This window comes from Leptonychotes weddellii, chromosome 9 (genome assembly GCF_054177405.1).
Source record: "Leptonychotes weddellii isolate Sample4059 chromosome 9, ASM5417740v2, whole genome shotgun sequence".
NCBI classification, from domain to species: Eukaryota; Metazoa; Chordata; class Mammalia; order Carnivora; family Phocidae; genus Leptonychotes; species Leptonychotes weddellii.
Window position 1 is genome coordinate 2708228 of NC_138377.1, and position 14306 is coordinate 2722533.

A 14306-nucleotide genomic window follows, 5' to 3' on the forward strand; every position below is an offset into this window, starting at 1 on the left:
TCCTTCCAGCGGACACACCAGCTCACGGCCACGTTCGGGCCTCTGCCCCGGCTACTTCCTCTGGCTGGAATGCCCTCCTCCCCCAGATCTTGGCACCACGGGCTCCTGCTTCACATCTGCATGTCACCTTTATAACCCTCTTCTTGGCAAGACCACCCGGACCACCGGAAGCAGCCTCTAGAAGCGTATGGGCAGCTTTGATACCACAGTGACCGGAGGGCGCTCCTGATGCGGGCAGCCCCAGGGCTGCTGCTCTGCAGGGTGAGAAACCAGATGCCACCAGGGCCCCCTACACCCACCAGCGCCCCCGGCGCTTGCTGAAAGCAAACAGACCCTGCCGCGTGTCCCGCGCCGCCCCCCAGCACCCACGAGGGTCTCAGAGTGCGCCTGCGGGGTGACTGTGAATGAGTCACCTGGAGGGACGAGCATGGCCTACGGAGAGGAAAATGACTTGGGGAGAGAGGAAGGTCACCCCCGTGACGGACAGGGCCTGGCCTCGGCCATGCAATACTTCTTCCCGTAAGCTCTGGACCACGGAGCCAGCTCTGCTCCCAGAGTGTGTGTTAGGTGAAATGAGAGAGTAGCGATTTTTGTACTATTTTAGTTTTTAACCCTGTGTGTTTCGACTGCCAAAACAAATAAAGGTAAAACGTCGAAAAAGGAAGATGGGAGGGATGTTGTGTCCCTGGGTGTCCCCAGGCCCAGTCCCTCGGGAGACCGCGTGGCCTTGTCCGCGTATCAGCTGCAGCTCTTTACGACTCGGGCAGTCCTGGGCCTGTGGTGAGCGGGGCCGCCTCCTCCTCGCCCCTCAATTCCCTTTTCTTCCACTGCCCCCTTCCCCTCATTGCATCCACTTCCTTCTAAATTTGGCATTTCGTATTAAGAGTGATAGTTGACGGACTTAAAATCAGTTACACTCGAATTGGAGTCATTTTGGAAGATCCTGCCAGGGTCTTAGGCCACTCTGTCCATCTGAGCTTCCTGTGAAGGACGTGTTCTCTAGCTGCTGTCCAGTGGCTACCAGCCACGTTCAGCTCCCACGCACTCGAAACGTGGCTCGTATGACTGAGGAGCTGAATTTCTAGATTTAATTTGATTTTCATCCATTTCAAGAGCCACATGTGGCTAACGGCTAGCCTCCTCCAGGCATTCTGGTGTTCCCACTGGGCAAGAACAGCACGCGCTCAGAGCTACCACCCCTTTAGAGCCATGCTAAATTTCATCTTAATCAAATATTTAAAATGAAGGAAATCCAGGGTCCTCAAACTAATTACCGCCCCCCCCCACCCTCCCATTGGATTCTGGCCTTGTCCTCTCACTCCCCCAGGTGGAGAAAACAAAGATGACAGCATGGCTTGGATTTGGATCTGGACAGCAGGGCTTTCCTGCAGTCGTCCTTCCCAAACCTCACCAGAAGCAGGGCCCCGGGGAAGTCTTCGCTGAACATGACACACCGACGGGAAGGTGCAAGATCATTACCTACAACGTTGTGTCAAACCAGACACCGTCGAGCCCTGACCTTGGTGGGCACCCGATGTTTTAAGGAAACGCTGGGGACTTTTTATAGTTGAAATCTTTCACATGAATTTTCCCTGTGACTTGGGGAAATATCACTGTGATTCATGTTGGTGGCAGGCTGACTCACGCGGCAGATGCAGGTGGAAAGCTCCCCACCCTGACATGCAGGGCTAGAGGCCTGCACTCACTCCGCAACTGCTCTAACAGGGGAACTCTGTGCTTCTTCCATGAACGGGAACACTTGATAAATTATTTCATGTAATTCACTGAACTCTTTCTAGAATTATGTATCATGTAACGGAGCTTTTCCTGAAGAGGGACAGGAGTGGTGACTACTCCCATCTGCAACACACACCCTAGCTCCAACACGCTTTCTGGGGCTCTGTAATTTAATGGTGATCCTGTGTCTGCTTAGGTGCTTTAAAGCGTCTATTTCCCCTGGTTGGGGTCTCTACAAGAAACATGCTCCACCTTGTCCCATGTCTTCAGCAGCTGCAGGGTGTGATGGACGGGGGGCCAAGTTACTCCCAAGTCTACCGAATGCCCATGAGCAACAGGTGGGACACTTCGTGAATAACAGAAATGGTCAACACTCGGGCGCCTGGGTGGCTCAGTTGGTTAAGCGACTGCCTTCGGCTCAGGTCATGATCCTGGAGTCCCTGGATCGAGTCCCGCATCGGTCTCCCTGCTTGGCGGGGAGTCTGCTTCTCCCTCTGACCCTCCCCCCTCTCATGTGCTCTCTCTCATTCTCTCTCTCTCAAATAAATAAATAAATAATCTTTAAAAAAAAATAGTTATACAACAGATTTTTTGCTGTGGGGGAGGGATTGACACCCGTAATCCCCGTGCTGTCCAAGGGTCAACTGTATATGTATGTTCTACTTAGAAAAATTCCCAAAATAAACGCAAAACAAAAATTAAAAAGCACAAATATCATATTGGAAACCTTATTTTTAAAGGGAAATCCTATTTTGAACTGCTTTAATTAAAATAAGATTCTATGGTGGTACATCTTACCGCTGACCTCCGGTGCAAAGCAAAACCAAAACCAAAAACCCTCTTCTTAAAACTTTCACAAGACATTAGAAAAAGACCCAAGTACCATAATCTTCTGTTTTAGTCCACTGCTATTTATTTAGAACAGATTATACTGAAAGAAAACTCTGCATCAAAATTTCCTTAGAGGATCAAAAGATAAAGAAATAAAAGATTTTTTTCCCCTTTCTAATTTACCGTATCAGAAAACCCAGCAAGCTAATTGATTTGAAGCTGTCCTTCCTGAGCACTTTTAAAATCCACCAACAAACACTTGTGGCCTCCAGGTCCTCACGTACATGGCAAGGGCAAAGAAAAATCAAGTTAAATTGCTGTCCTCGAGTACTTAATCTAGTTAGGGAGGCGAATCGAGGTAAATAAAAGTCGTCCAAAGCAGTATAAATGGTAAGTAACTGCTGGAGCCAATAACTGCTATTCAAATTTAAAAGATGGAGAAAAATAGGGGCCAAGATAGTGAGAAAAGCTTCCCTTAAATTTCAGAATGAACCTGCATTGGAGCTAAGACGACGAAGGGACTAAGATGGGACAGTGAAGAGCATGGGGAGGGTATTCCTCAAAGCAAGGTCTGGGGACCCCAGGGGGTCCTGTAGACACTTTCTGGGGTCCGTGCTTTTATGAGAACACAAAGCCATGATTTGCCTTTGTAACCATCATTAGGTCAATTTTTCACAGGCCACAAGACATAGGATAGCAACAGACTGAATGCAGGAGCAGACTCCAGGAGCCAGCTAGCTTCTATTAAGCCAGACATTAAAGAAATTTGCAAAAACATGGTGCAATGCCATATTTCTCAGTGAATTTTTGTGACTAGTTATTTCTCATAAAAACATGCTACTTACGTTAACATGTATTGGGTAGTGGTACTATTAAATGAATTAATATTTTAAAAAATTTCAGTTTTAATTTCTAGTAAGAAAAGTTATCAGCTACAACTGACCTAAATAAAAGCTCTTTGGGATCCTAATTTTTAAGAGCATAAAGGGGTGCTGATGCTCCTTTGGTCTGAACACTGCTGAAGGAGAACGGGTGGTAGGCATGATTTGCAAGCAGACGTACATACTTTGTGGAGGAGTCTTTCTAGAGCAGTGGTCTCACTGGAGGCCATTTTGCCCTGCAGGAGACGTTTGGCAATGTCTGCAGACATTTCTGGTTGTCAGTACTGGAGGGGGTGTGGAGCCACTGGCATCTAGTGGGGAGGGCCAGGTGCACAGACCACAGGGCAGCACCGTGGGGAAGCATCTGGTCCACCCGTCAACAGCGTTGAAGGTGGGGTGCTGGCTCAGGGCAGCGGGTCTCGCTTGGGAGGCACTCAGGGTCTGCTAAGCGCCCAGCTAGTCACACGGTCACATGGAGGAGGAGCGAGCACTGGGAAGGGACGGGAAGCTCACAGAACCTGCTCCTAACTCACATGCCCTCCAACTCACAGCTGATTATCCCCTCTGCAGAGCCTCCGTCCTTCCTGAACACCAGGGCGCTAAGCAAAGACGATGCAGAGTGGCTGGGAAAGTGGGGCCAAGACATGGTGATCAAAAGCAGGGAATTCACCCCTATGTAATAGTCACTTAGGGATTTCAAAAAAAAAATTTAAAGTACGGGTCCTCTGGGTCCTGAGTTTCACTGGAGTCCAGTTTAGGGTTGTGTGCAAAAAAAGCGGGAGTGGCAGGGGAGGCCCCCAGTGGTAGCTCGAGTTCAGAATTCAGCCTGCAAGACAGTGGCTTTGGTGTTTTGGGGGAGGGGAGTTGGGGACTCTCATCTCAGGAGGTGATAATCACAGCCGCCTCCCCGGGAAACACACCTACCAACAAACCACTTCCAGCGTCCTCCAACACTCAGGTTAAAATTCCTGCTACACAGCCGAGTGACTAGAATGTCAAATTTTCTCAAAAATATACTTTTCACAAAAATGTTATTTCTGTTACCATGTAACGGGTTATTTTTAAATGAACTAATATTTTTGAAATTTCAGGTTTAATTTCTCAAACATGACTCCACCAGCTACACCTGTGGGACCTCAGCAAGCCTGGCTCCCTGTCTCTGCAACACCAAGGCAGGCTGGAGGGGATGTAAAGGGACAGATTATAGAGAGAAAAATGTTATGACTAAGGGCAGAAGGTGTCCAAAATAAGCTAACAAGTTGGAGAGAACCATTCAGCTTTCTTTTCAGCAACAGATATTATGTCAGAGTTGCCGTAGAGATTTCAAACAAAACTAAGCTGAAGCAGGATACGTAACATACGTGACCAGAGAACAGCGCTCAAAACAACCTTTAATGTGCTTAAAACAAATCACTTTACAGAGAGCATTAACACTTTTAAAAACATAACTTTGGACACAATATACAAATTAAAACAGCTACTATAAAAAAACACCATGGCATGGTCTCATCTTCCAAAACGGACTTTAGCAATCTCTGAGCGATTGATGAAGATTCTAAATATTATGGCCTAGTTATGTCTGCACAGCTTTGAAGGTGACACTGAGGACAGTTGCTCAGAGCGGAGTTCCCTCTGTCAGTCTCCCGAGTACCCAGGAGCCCACCTGCGGCCTCGCTCCTTAAAAGTGTGCCACGAAATAAACCCGTAAGTACTGGGCAGAAACTTTTGTTTCCAGGACACATGTGGATAAGTCAAATGTAAACATCCTATTTGAAAGAGAATAAAACAAACAAAAAAATACCAATACACATCATTCAAGGAGCAGAAATTTCTAGAAAAATGTGCACAGCAGCAGTTATGACCTTTAATGGTATTTGGTTACATCGGAAGATATATTCTGCCGTACATCTCGCAGGGAAAACTTCTTTCAAGAGAGGTCATGCCTAATCTATCACACAGAGTTCAAAATGGTCAAATCTGAAACTCCCCATGTTTTTAGAGGTGAGGAAACAGGGCCATGGAAGTTAGGTGACGTCACTTAGGGCACTCAGGAGTCAGCATTTTTACTATCTACTCCCCAGGTTAAAATACTTTCCTTTCTACTGCTCTATCCTTTACTGCAGGACTTCATCTTCTTTACCAAAAACCCCGTGCCATCAAATATTCCTTTGTTTTAACCAAAAACTGTTCTGCAGTATAAGCCACTGTTCCTTTGTTTTCCATGAGGCTGGTTTATAGCCAGCCAGGATTTTAGTATAAGGACCTTTTCCAGTCTTGAAGTGGTGTGTAAAGTTAACCAACCACGGGCCAAGTTCTTTTTACGTGTTCTCTGTTGAGATGATTTCCCAAGCCTGGCCACTCTGCCCCGGACGGACACCTGTTCTGCGTGCCCCTCAGGCTGGGAAGTCCCAGATGGGGGTAACTGCCCCAACACAGGCGAGTTCACAGGCTGACCCCAGCAAGAGCCGGCTGTGAAGGTGACAGGACATTGAACGGGTCTGAAAGGCAGCACGGGCATAGCAGTCCTATTTGAACGGTTCAGGTTACAAATATTCAAGTTCAGAGGAACGTTGACAGGAGAGGAAAAGAGTGCACAATGAGGGTTTCATGCACCTGGGCGGGTCAACCGTATTTGGTTAACTGGGTGGAACCAGAGGTGAAGAAGCAAGATGAAGACTGAGGAGGGAACCGACAATGAACAAAGTGAGGCTCAACCCAAAGTTCAGATGAACTCAAGTGCCTCAGTCTGTACTCCTGCAAAATAATTTACACAGTGATCTGCCAACTGTCATGCTTAATATGCCATGTTGCCTCTGGTATCCTTATGAGGAAGTAGTGAAGGGCCCACCATTTCAGTATTTTTCGGTGGTAATTTCAAGCTCTGTAGCTCCAGCTCTTAGACAGTAGCACTAGAAAAAATACAAAAAGACAAGTGGGGCATCACACTCAGGCACTGCAGGCCACACCTCAAGAGTCTCAAGCAACTGACAGTCTAGGAACCCAAACCACCTTAAAAACACACACTTTACATACTAGCGGTTTGTTATGTCTAAGTTAACTGATAGACATTGCAGGTTCAAACTTAACATTATCCATCCTCATAGTCAGGTTCTTTCTGCTAAAACGGGAATAAATGAACCATACACACGGATATTCTTTGTCACACTAATGGTAAGAGGAGACAGGTGTGTGAGCAAGAAAGGTTTGGGGGAGCACTGGAAGCCTTAGCAGTTTTAATGAAACATCAGTAAACAAAAGGAAAGAAAACGCATACACCCTTGCAGAGTGACTAAATTTCATTTAAATCAATTTAGTCAAGAAAGTGACACAGAAGGAAGCAAGTCAAAAGCAAGAATACCACAGTAAAACGTGATTATCCGCTATAAAGACAAGGCAGAGGAAGACTGGTACCAATAATCCCCAACTACTGATATTTAAGGAACCTTTTGGATATCTGCTTTTTGCTTTGGGGAGGGCAACATATCTGCTGGAACAAACCACCTGCTGAAGAGGAGGGAGGCTTAGAATGCACCAAATGATAAGGAAAAGATATCCCCCCCCCCAGGGCTTAAAAAAAAAAAAAAAAGGCTACTGCCTATAATCACCAGTTAACTGTGTTTCCCCAGACAACACTGAACTCATTCTAATTTGACTTACAGGAAGGGGTCTGACACTTGGAAATTAATGTCATCTGTGATAAGACTGGGGACCTGGATGATCCAGCTCTGGAGAACGTGACACTGCAATCAAGTTGCTTCTCGGCAACCAATGATCCAAAAGGGCCTACTATTAGCTCAGCCTGGGTCCAGACAGCTCCTGAATCCCTAGCCTGCGGGGCTCTAGTTCAACTACTCACAAGGACGAAAAGGCAAAGTGCTGGCAACTGCAAACATTCTCAAAGCACAACTGTGCCAAGGAACGCCATCAACCCCACCAGGTAGACCCCGTCCTCACGGAGCCTTCCGGCTGTTCTTCAAGAGCCCAAAGTTGAGAAGCAAAAGTCGTCAGAACTGGCCAACGCAGAGAAAAAACAAGTGAACGATGATAGAAGATTGTATAAAAATACCCAAACTAGCTAAACTGAGAGGTACCAACACCCCTGGGGAAAGAGGCTGTGGGAATCAGACATCAGCAAAGGAGCTAGTGTGAGACCCAAGCAGCAAAGACAGCGCCAGGCAAGCAGAGGTGATAGAAGGAGGAGCCACTGAGAGGGAGGGACCTGACCTGGCCGCTGGCTTGCCAAGGAAGGAAGGATCTGAAAGCTAGAAGGAGCATGAACAACTGTGGTGAAACCAGTCTCTACAGGAGGGCGGCTAGATTTGAGATTGGGCGGGGGGGGGGGGGGTTTGTTATGAACTTAAAATTACCAGCTGCACAGACACAACTTCCATAAACACATCTGTATTTTCCCAGACTGAAATAATAAAAACCTAAAGAACTAAAATTTCAGGTTGTGAAGGAGACTCGGAGAAAATATCATGCAGGGAAACATTCTAGAAGAGCCTGGTTTTCACCACGCTGTTTTTCTGCCCTTAGTTAAAAGGTGTTCATGAAAAAAAAAACCGGAAAGGTAATATATGAGAGCAGTTACCTCTGATTCTATTAGGTCTTGTCCTTCTTTTGAACTTTTTCCACTTTTCCCTGCTTTTGGTGATTCCTGGGAAACATCAAGCAAATCAATTAGGCTTCTCAATTTTTAGACTGCTAAACATCAGATAAACCAAAATGCAGTTTTAAAACGGATTTACAGAATTTAACTAGAACTTCTGATAATTTTAATCAGTATCACCAAGAAATTCTGCCTCACGTTATTTAGAGCTACAACACTGCGAGGCGACACCCCTACCCCCAAATTCAGATACTCCTTGTTTTCTTGATCTGTATTTGGCGTTGAAAACTTCAAGCAGAAACAGATAAACCCACATGCACGGTACGCTCGGCGTTTTGATGGATCCACATCGCATCCCTTTCTGGCCTCCCACCGTAAACCCCGCGAGCCGGGATTTCTGGGGTGATTCTGAGATGCTACGGAGCTCCACCTGGAGCAGAAACGTACCGCTCCCCCCGCCCCACCACCAAATGCAACGCAGCACACTCACAGCCATCACCGCCGCCACCCAGGATGATAATAGTATTTCAGAGCCCCAGAGCGTCCCCCAGGAGAGCTGACAATTCTTCACCAGCGTGAAGCGGGGTCCATTCGCTCCCCTTCCCCCGGCCGGGGTCCCTCCAGGCGCCTGCAGCCCCCCCACCCCTCAGGCCCGTGCCCAGGCTTCTGCGAGGCTGGGTCAACTACCTCCGCGACCGCACCTGCCCCCTCACGCCCACCGCGCGCGCTGCCCTGGGGCGGGCGCCCACGCCGCCCCCACCGCGGCCGCGCCCCCGCACGCCGGCCCCGGCCGTCCGGACCCCAGCCCGGCCTGGGCCCCGGCGCCCCCGCCCGGCGCTCCTGCGCCCTCGGGACCCCGGAGCCCGCCGCACCCCGCTCCCGAGCAGTTCCCCGCCCGCCCTCCGCGCGGCCCCTGCCCCTTTCCCTCCCCGCCCCTGCCCGTCCGGCGGCCCGGGCCCGGACTCACTTTCTCCTTCTTGTTTTTATTCGGCATGGCTGGTGCGGACCGCCACCGCCTGCCCCCCGCAGCAGCAGCAGCGCCCCCGCCCCGGCCGTCGCGACCCCGGCCGCCGCCGCCGCCGCCGCCCGGGACTGAGTCGCTCGCTCGCTCGCACTTCCCCTTTTCCAGGCTCCCACAGGCTGCGGCAGCCGCGGCGGCTGCGGCGGCGGCGGCGGCGGCTGCGGCGGCGGCGTCTCTCCGCCCCTCCCCCGGCCCGGCCCGGCCCGCCCCTCCCCTCCCTGCCCCTCCCCCAGGCCCCCGGCCCGCCCCGGCCCGCCCCTCCCCCAGGCCCCCGGCCCGCCCCAGCCCGCCCTCGCCCCGGCCCCGCCCCTCTGGCTTCCAGGCGCCCTGCCATTGGCCGAAGCGCCCTCACGTGCCCTAACGCTCTCCGCCGCGGCCCCGCCCCTGCGCGCGGCCCCGGGCCCACCTCCCACCCATGGAGAGCTCTGGCTCCCCGGGCCTCCTCAGCGGTCCCGGGGAGCGGCGGCGAGGGGCCGGCCGGGAGAGCCGAGCCCAGTCTCGGAAGGCGGCGTGGGGTTGCAATGACGCTGTTGGCCGGCACACGCGGCGCAGGTGCGGGACGGAGAGAGCAGGGGACAAGTCAGGCGTGGAAAAGGCACGTCTGAAACGGATAGCAACAACTTCTGCAGCTGGCCGGACGTGGGCTCAGCGCGACCCGCAGCCTCCCGGCCTCGCCTCCTCGCCGGCGGCGGCGCTCGCCAGGGCCAAAGGCGCCCGCGCGCCGGCGCAGAGGACCGGCTGAGGAGGCCCGGGGCCGCGCGAGCGGCGGTTTCGCTGGGCCCCCCCTGGGCTCCGCCCCCGGCCGGAGGCCCCGCCCCGGGCCGGAGGCCCCGCCCCCGAGGTACCAGCATTTGGCCCCGCCCCCCGAGGCCCCGCCCCGCGGGTCGCGCTGCAGCTGCGCCAATGGGGTTTTATTTTATTCTTCAATTTGGCTTGATCGTAAGCCACGTGAGGAAACCTCTGCATTGTGACCAGGGGGTCACGTGATTTCTTTCACCTCCCTAACAGCTCTGGGGAAATGAGTTTTCCAAGGGAAGAAAGGTAACTTTTTGATCCGCTACTTCCGCAGTCTGTCTGATGGCGGAAACTATGGGAGACCATTAATGACGGGCATGCAGACTGCAGATATGCGTTAGGTGGTAGACTGGAGGAGTGGACGGGTTTCACGTGTGACAAGCGTTGGTGCCTCAGCCGTGATGATGGAGGGGCTGGATCTTAAGCGGGCACTTAGAAATCCTTGCCTTCTCTTGGGCACCCGGTTTTCGCTCCTGAAAGTTGTGAGGCAAAGCATTTTCGGTTATTCTGTTCTGCTCTGCGACGGGAAAACTGAAAGAAGAAGAACAAAAAGATCTAAAGTGAGGATTGTCGTGGGAGGTCCTGAAAGTTCTGCCTGCAGGTGTCTGAATGCACGCCTTCAGACGAGTATCAGCAGGTAAACCGCACAGCCTCCAACAGCTATTTGTGCAGAAGAAACGGTTTTAAGTGGGTTAATAGTTTATCCGAAACAAATAGTTAAGAGAAAGGGGGGGGGGGTAGAACAATGCCCTCCCCCCATTAATTACGTTTCATTTTTAAAATAAAATATATGCTATCAATTTAACAAACCCAGTATACATCCATATCAAAAAGGAGTCGTTCTGGAACTGTGACTTTATGACCATGAAGCTCTAAAGGGATAGAGGGACTTTTCTAAGACAAGTCTATGCCGCTGATATCCTTGTTATCATAGCCCCTGATGCAGTGTTGTTGCAGATCATTCACTCAACGGACTTTTGTCTGATGCCCACTGTGTGCAAGTCACAGGGCAAGGGATTCCACTGTGGACAAGGCACTGCCTTTGTCCACTAACACTACACATCCTTGAGGTGGAAACAGAAGAAAGCCAGCAATCAGAAGGATATGGCATTCAACAAGTCCATGGGGACTGGGGTGAGAGGGTCTGGCTCAGAAGCGCGCAAGAGCCCTACACAGGAGTATTTTGTTATGGCTAGAGATGAGAGCGAAGGGTCAGAGGCTCCTGATTCAGACTCTGGCTGGCCTTGCCAAGGAATTAGACTTCTTTTTGAATGTGATTCGGGGTCCCTGAAGGATATTAAACTGGGGAGTGACATACATGTGCACGTGGAAGACATCTGTGGCAGGAATGTTGGGGGTGGGGTAAAGGCAGGAGGTCAGGAGAGCAACAGGGATGGAGTTATGGCCCAGGTGTGTGCCGGGGAGGTGTCTCTATGGCAGCAACAGGAGGAAGGGTCACAAATACCCAGGAGGTAGACTTGCTCAGTCTAATTGCTTAGTCTAAAGACTAATGCCAACGTGTGTAGCTCAGGGAACACAGTGACAGAAGAGGGACACAGCAGAGAGCAAATTTTCCAGGGAACACGATTTCAGTTTGGGGGCACCTTGAGTTTGAGCTGTGTCTGCAACATGCTGATAGTTGGCCAATGGAAATACAGATCTGACATTCAGGATAGAGTTAGGTTAGGTATTTATCAGGTCAATTTGAATTTGACAGAAAGTATAGGGGTGAGACACTAGGAAAACTGCCTAGTGACCTTGAAGTCATAGTAACCAGAGGCACTGGGGTCAGCACCATTGCCTGACACATGCTCCTCCCTGGCCGTTGAACTGGCTTTCGATTGCCCACGTTAGCGAGGGCCATCCCATAGCCTATACGGGCCAGCAGTGAGTTATGGAAGATTCACGGAGGACCCTAGGTATGGTGCAGTGTCCTGGCTGATAGAGGGAGCTCCTTCTTTTGAAAAAAGGGATTGAAAATAAGCTATCAGTGAGATATAGAGACAGAGACTGTGTTCATACTCGTGTGTGTGCATGTATGGGTGTGTGTGCGTGCGCGCCTGGGGTTATCTCTTCTGAGATAACCCTGTATTCTGTGTTCATAAAGTTACTGCCCGTATTTCAGAAAAACCTTTTTCCTTCAGATCCACCTTTCTGGGACACTTTTCTGAGATGGTGAAATGCTTCTCTGTATTGTGGATTGCTTCATTTATGCCCCTGGGGTCTCTCTGGAGGAGCAGAGAGGTCCCCAGAGGATCTAGGTTTCTGACTGCACTGCAGCCACCAGCCACAGACCTGCAGAGACTTGCTACTTCATTCTGGGGAGCAGAAGAGGTGCATAAAAGCAGGGCAGAGAGAAGAAGACCCTTGGTCCAGAATCAGCCGAGCTGCCGCTTCCTGCATCTGCCATTAGAAGCTCTTTCCACTGGCTTATCTTCAAGGATGCCTATGACACAGTGGCCCTGCCCTCATGTTCTTCTCTGAGGCCCATCCCAACCTGGCCCTGTCTGCCAGGCTGCAGTTCTGGTCTCCTTGACCCAGAAAGCCCCTTCTCTTGGCTCGCTGGACACCAGCTCTTGCGGCTTATGTTTCTTCATGTCCTTCCTGCCCCGCCAGGCTGTCTGAGCATTAAAGTGAGCTCGCACACTTGGATTTTTGGCTGTTTCCTGGGGTACCGATCCCATCTTCGGCCTTCTGCGTTTCCCAGGGTCCACCGTTTGTTGGCAGCTTCTGCTGCTTCTGTGGTTTGGCCCAACTTCTCAGACTGTTGTTCTCTGTCCTCCTGCTGCCTCTCTTTGGCTGTTGTCTCCCCCTCAGAGCTTGGGGTGTGCTGGCAACCCCTCCCCCTACCGTGTCCATGTCACCAGCCCCAGCAGGCCCCTGGCCCCGACTCCTTACTTGTGCTTGTGGGGGCTGCCCATAGTCAGGACTGGACAATAATTTCTTCAAGGCTACCGCTGACGCCTTCCCCACTGTAGAAGTTCAACTCACCTACCCTCCTCCTCTTTCCTCACCTCATTTCCACTGAAATGTTATTAACTAATTTCTTATCGAATTTGGATCTATTTATTCATGCACTACATGTTTGCCTGCAGACTTGGCGTGGAGGCGTAGAGAGTACATTTAAGTCAGCTTGCATTGAAATGAAATACCCGTGTAGAGTGCCGACCACAGCAGCAAGTTTACCTGCCACCAAGTGGACAATGGTTTGATGAGTGGTGCTATTCAGTTCCAAGGACCCAAGGACACTCTCAAAATCACCACCTGAAGGTCCACAGGTGCCCAGAGATCTCTGTTAAATGAAGAAAAACCTCTTGCTTGGCTCTTAAAGAGCTTTGACAAATGCCATGAGCCAGTCGATCCCACTAGCTAGGACTAAACCCCTCCCAGTCCTGCGGCACCATACCTGGAGTCCTCCTTCCCCTAAGAAACTAAAAGGTGAGCAATCTAGGAAGGTTCTGAAAACTTAAAGTTTCATAGGTTGTTCTAAAACAATCTATGAAAGTCCTAAAAAATGTTCTAAATAATATTTCAATATATTTCATATCCAAGTATTAAAGGAAAAGGGAAACAACCCAAAATATAATTTCATTTTCATGTAAATGGGGTGAAATACAGTCCCTTTCTTTTTCCCTCCCCAAGCCCCAAGTCCAGTGGAAGCAAAAAGACAGGACGGAAATAACCCAAGATGGAGAGAGAAGAATACCCTAAGAGCATTAGAGACGCGGATTAGGAGGTTTTGGAGAGAGGAGGGCACATTCAGAGGCTGGCAGGCAGCGGGAAGCCTGCTGGAAGGCAAGTTGTTGCTAAGTAGGCACAGTGTGCTCAAGTGTCCAGTTTGAGTTCTTGTCCTAAGTTTTGGGTTATTGGTTCGAACGGGCAGGAAACAGATGGCTCAGTCAAGAAGGTCTAAGTGGAAATAAGTTAATGAAAGGTCTCTGTAAAGAGGCATGCAGGGCTCAAGCAAATGGGAGACAGCAAAGCATGCTGGGGCTGACAGTCTGGGAGCTGTCCCCATTCCCACGCCTCACTCAAACCCTCTAAACCGATGGTTCTTAAACAGGGGTGACTTTGTTCCCCAGGGGACACCTGGCAATGTCTAGACATATTTTTGGTTGTCACAACTGGGTGGAGGGGTGCTACTAGCCTGTAGTGGTTAGAAGCCAGGGATGCTGCTAAACATCTTACAGCGCACAGGGAAGCCCTCACAACAAAGAATCCTCCCGCCCCAAATGTCAACAGTGCCAAAGTGGAGAAACTCTGGTCGAGACCCACGTAAAACGGATATGATACAATCCACCCTTTCCCCTTTGTGGTTACTGTGAGTGCCTCAGAAGGTAATGGGTGTGAAAGCCAGAACTGTTTCATTTAAGAAGAAATTGTCCATCTGGATGGAACTCTACAGTTTGCTGAATGCAAAACACACACACAC

The 14306-nt window shown here is 50.4% G+C and overlaps 1 protein-coding gene and 1 long non-coding RNA gene across 8 annotated transcripts in view; one reads left to right on the plus strand and one right to left on the minus strand.

Annotated features, from left to right (window-relative positions):
• PPP2R5C (protein phosphatase 2 regulatory subunit B'gamma) overlaps window positions 1-9226 on the minus strand; it is a 117351-nt gene extending 108125 nt beyond the window's left edge. For 5 of the 7 annotated variants that reach the window (XM_081829905.1, XM_081829903.1, XM_081829900.1 and 2 more), the window contains exons 1-2: window positions 9026-9226; window positions 8041-8106 (exon numbers count right to left, since the gene is read on the minus strand). In XM_081829905.1, coding sequence (XP_081686031.1) covers window positions 8041-8106; window positions 9026-9052 — 93 coding nt within the window. In that variant the 5' untranslated portion in view covers window positions 9053-9226. Of the gene's footprint in view, window positions 1-8040; window positions 8107-8548; window positions 8669-9025 lie in introns of those variants that run through there. The other 2 variants (XM_031035353.2, XM_081829906.1) reach the window with 2 other exon arrangements.
• A 705-nt stretch (window positions 9227-9931) lies between these two features.
• Window positions 9932-12526, plus strand: LOC115943202 (uncharacterized). The gene is made up of 2 exons (XR_004077816.2): window positions 9932-10511; window positions 12019-12526. It is a non-coding gene; the product is annotated as an uncharacterized LOC115943202 (long non-coding RNA).
• Window positions 12527-14306: the final 1780 nt, after the last annotated feature.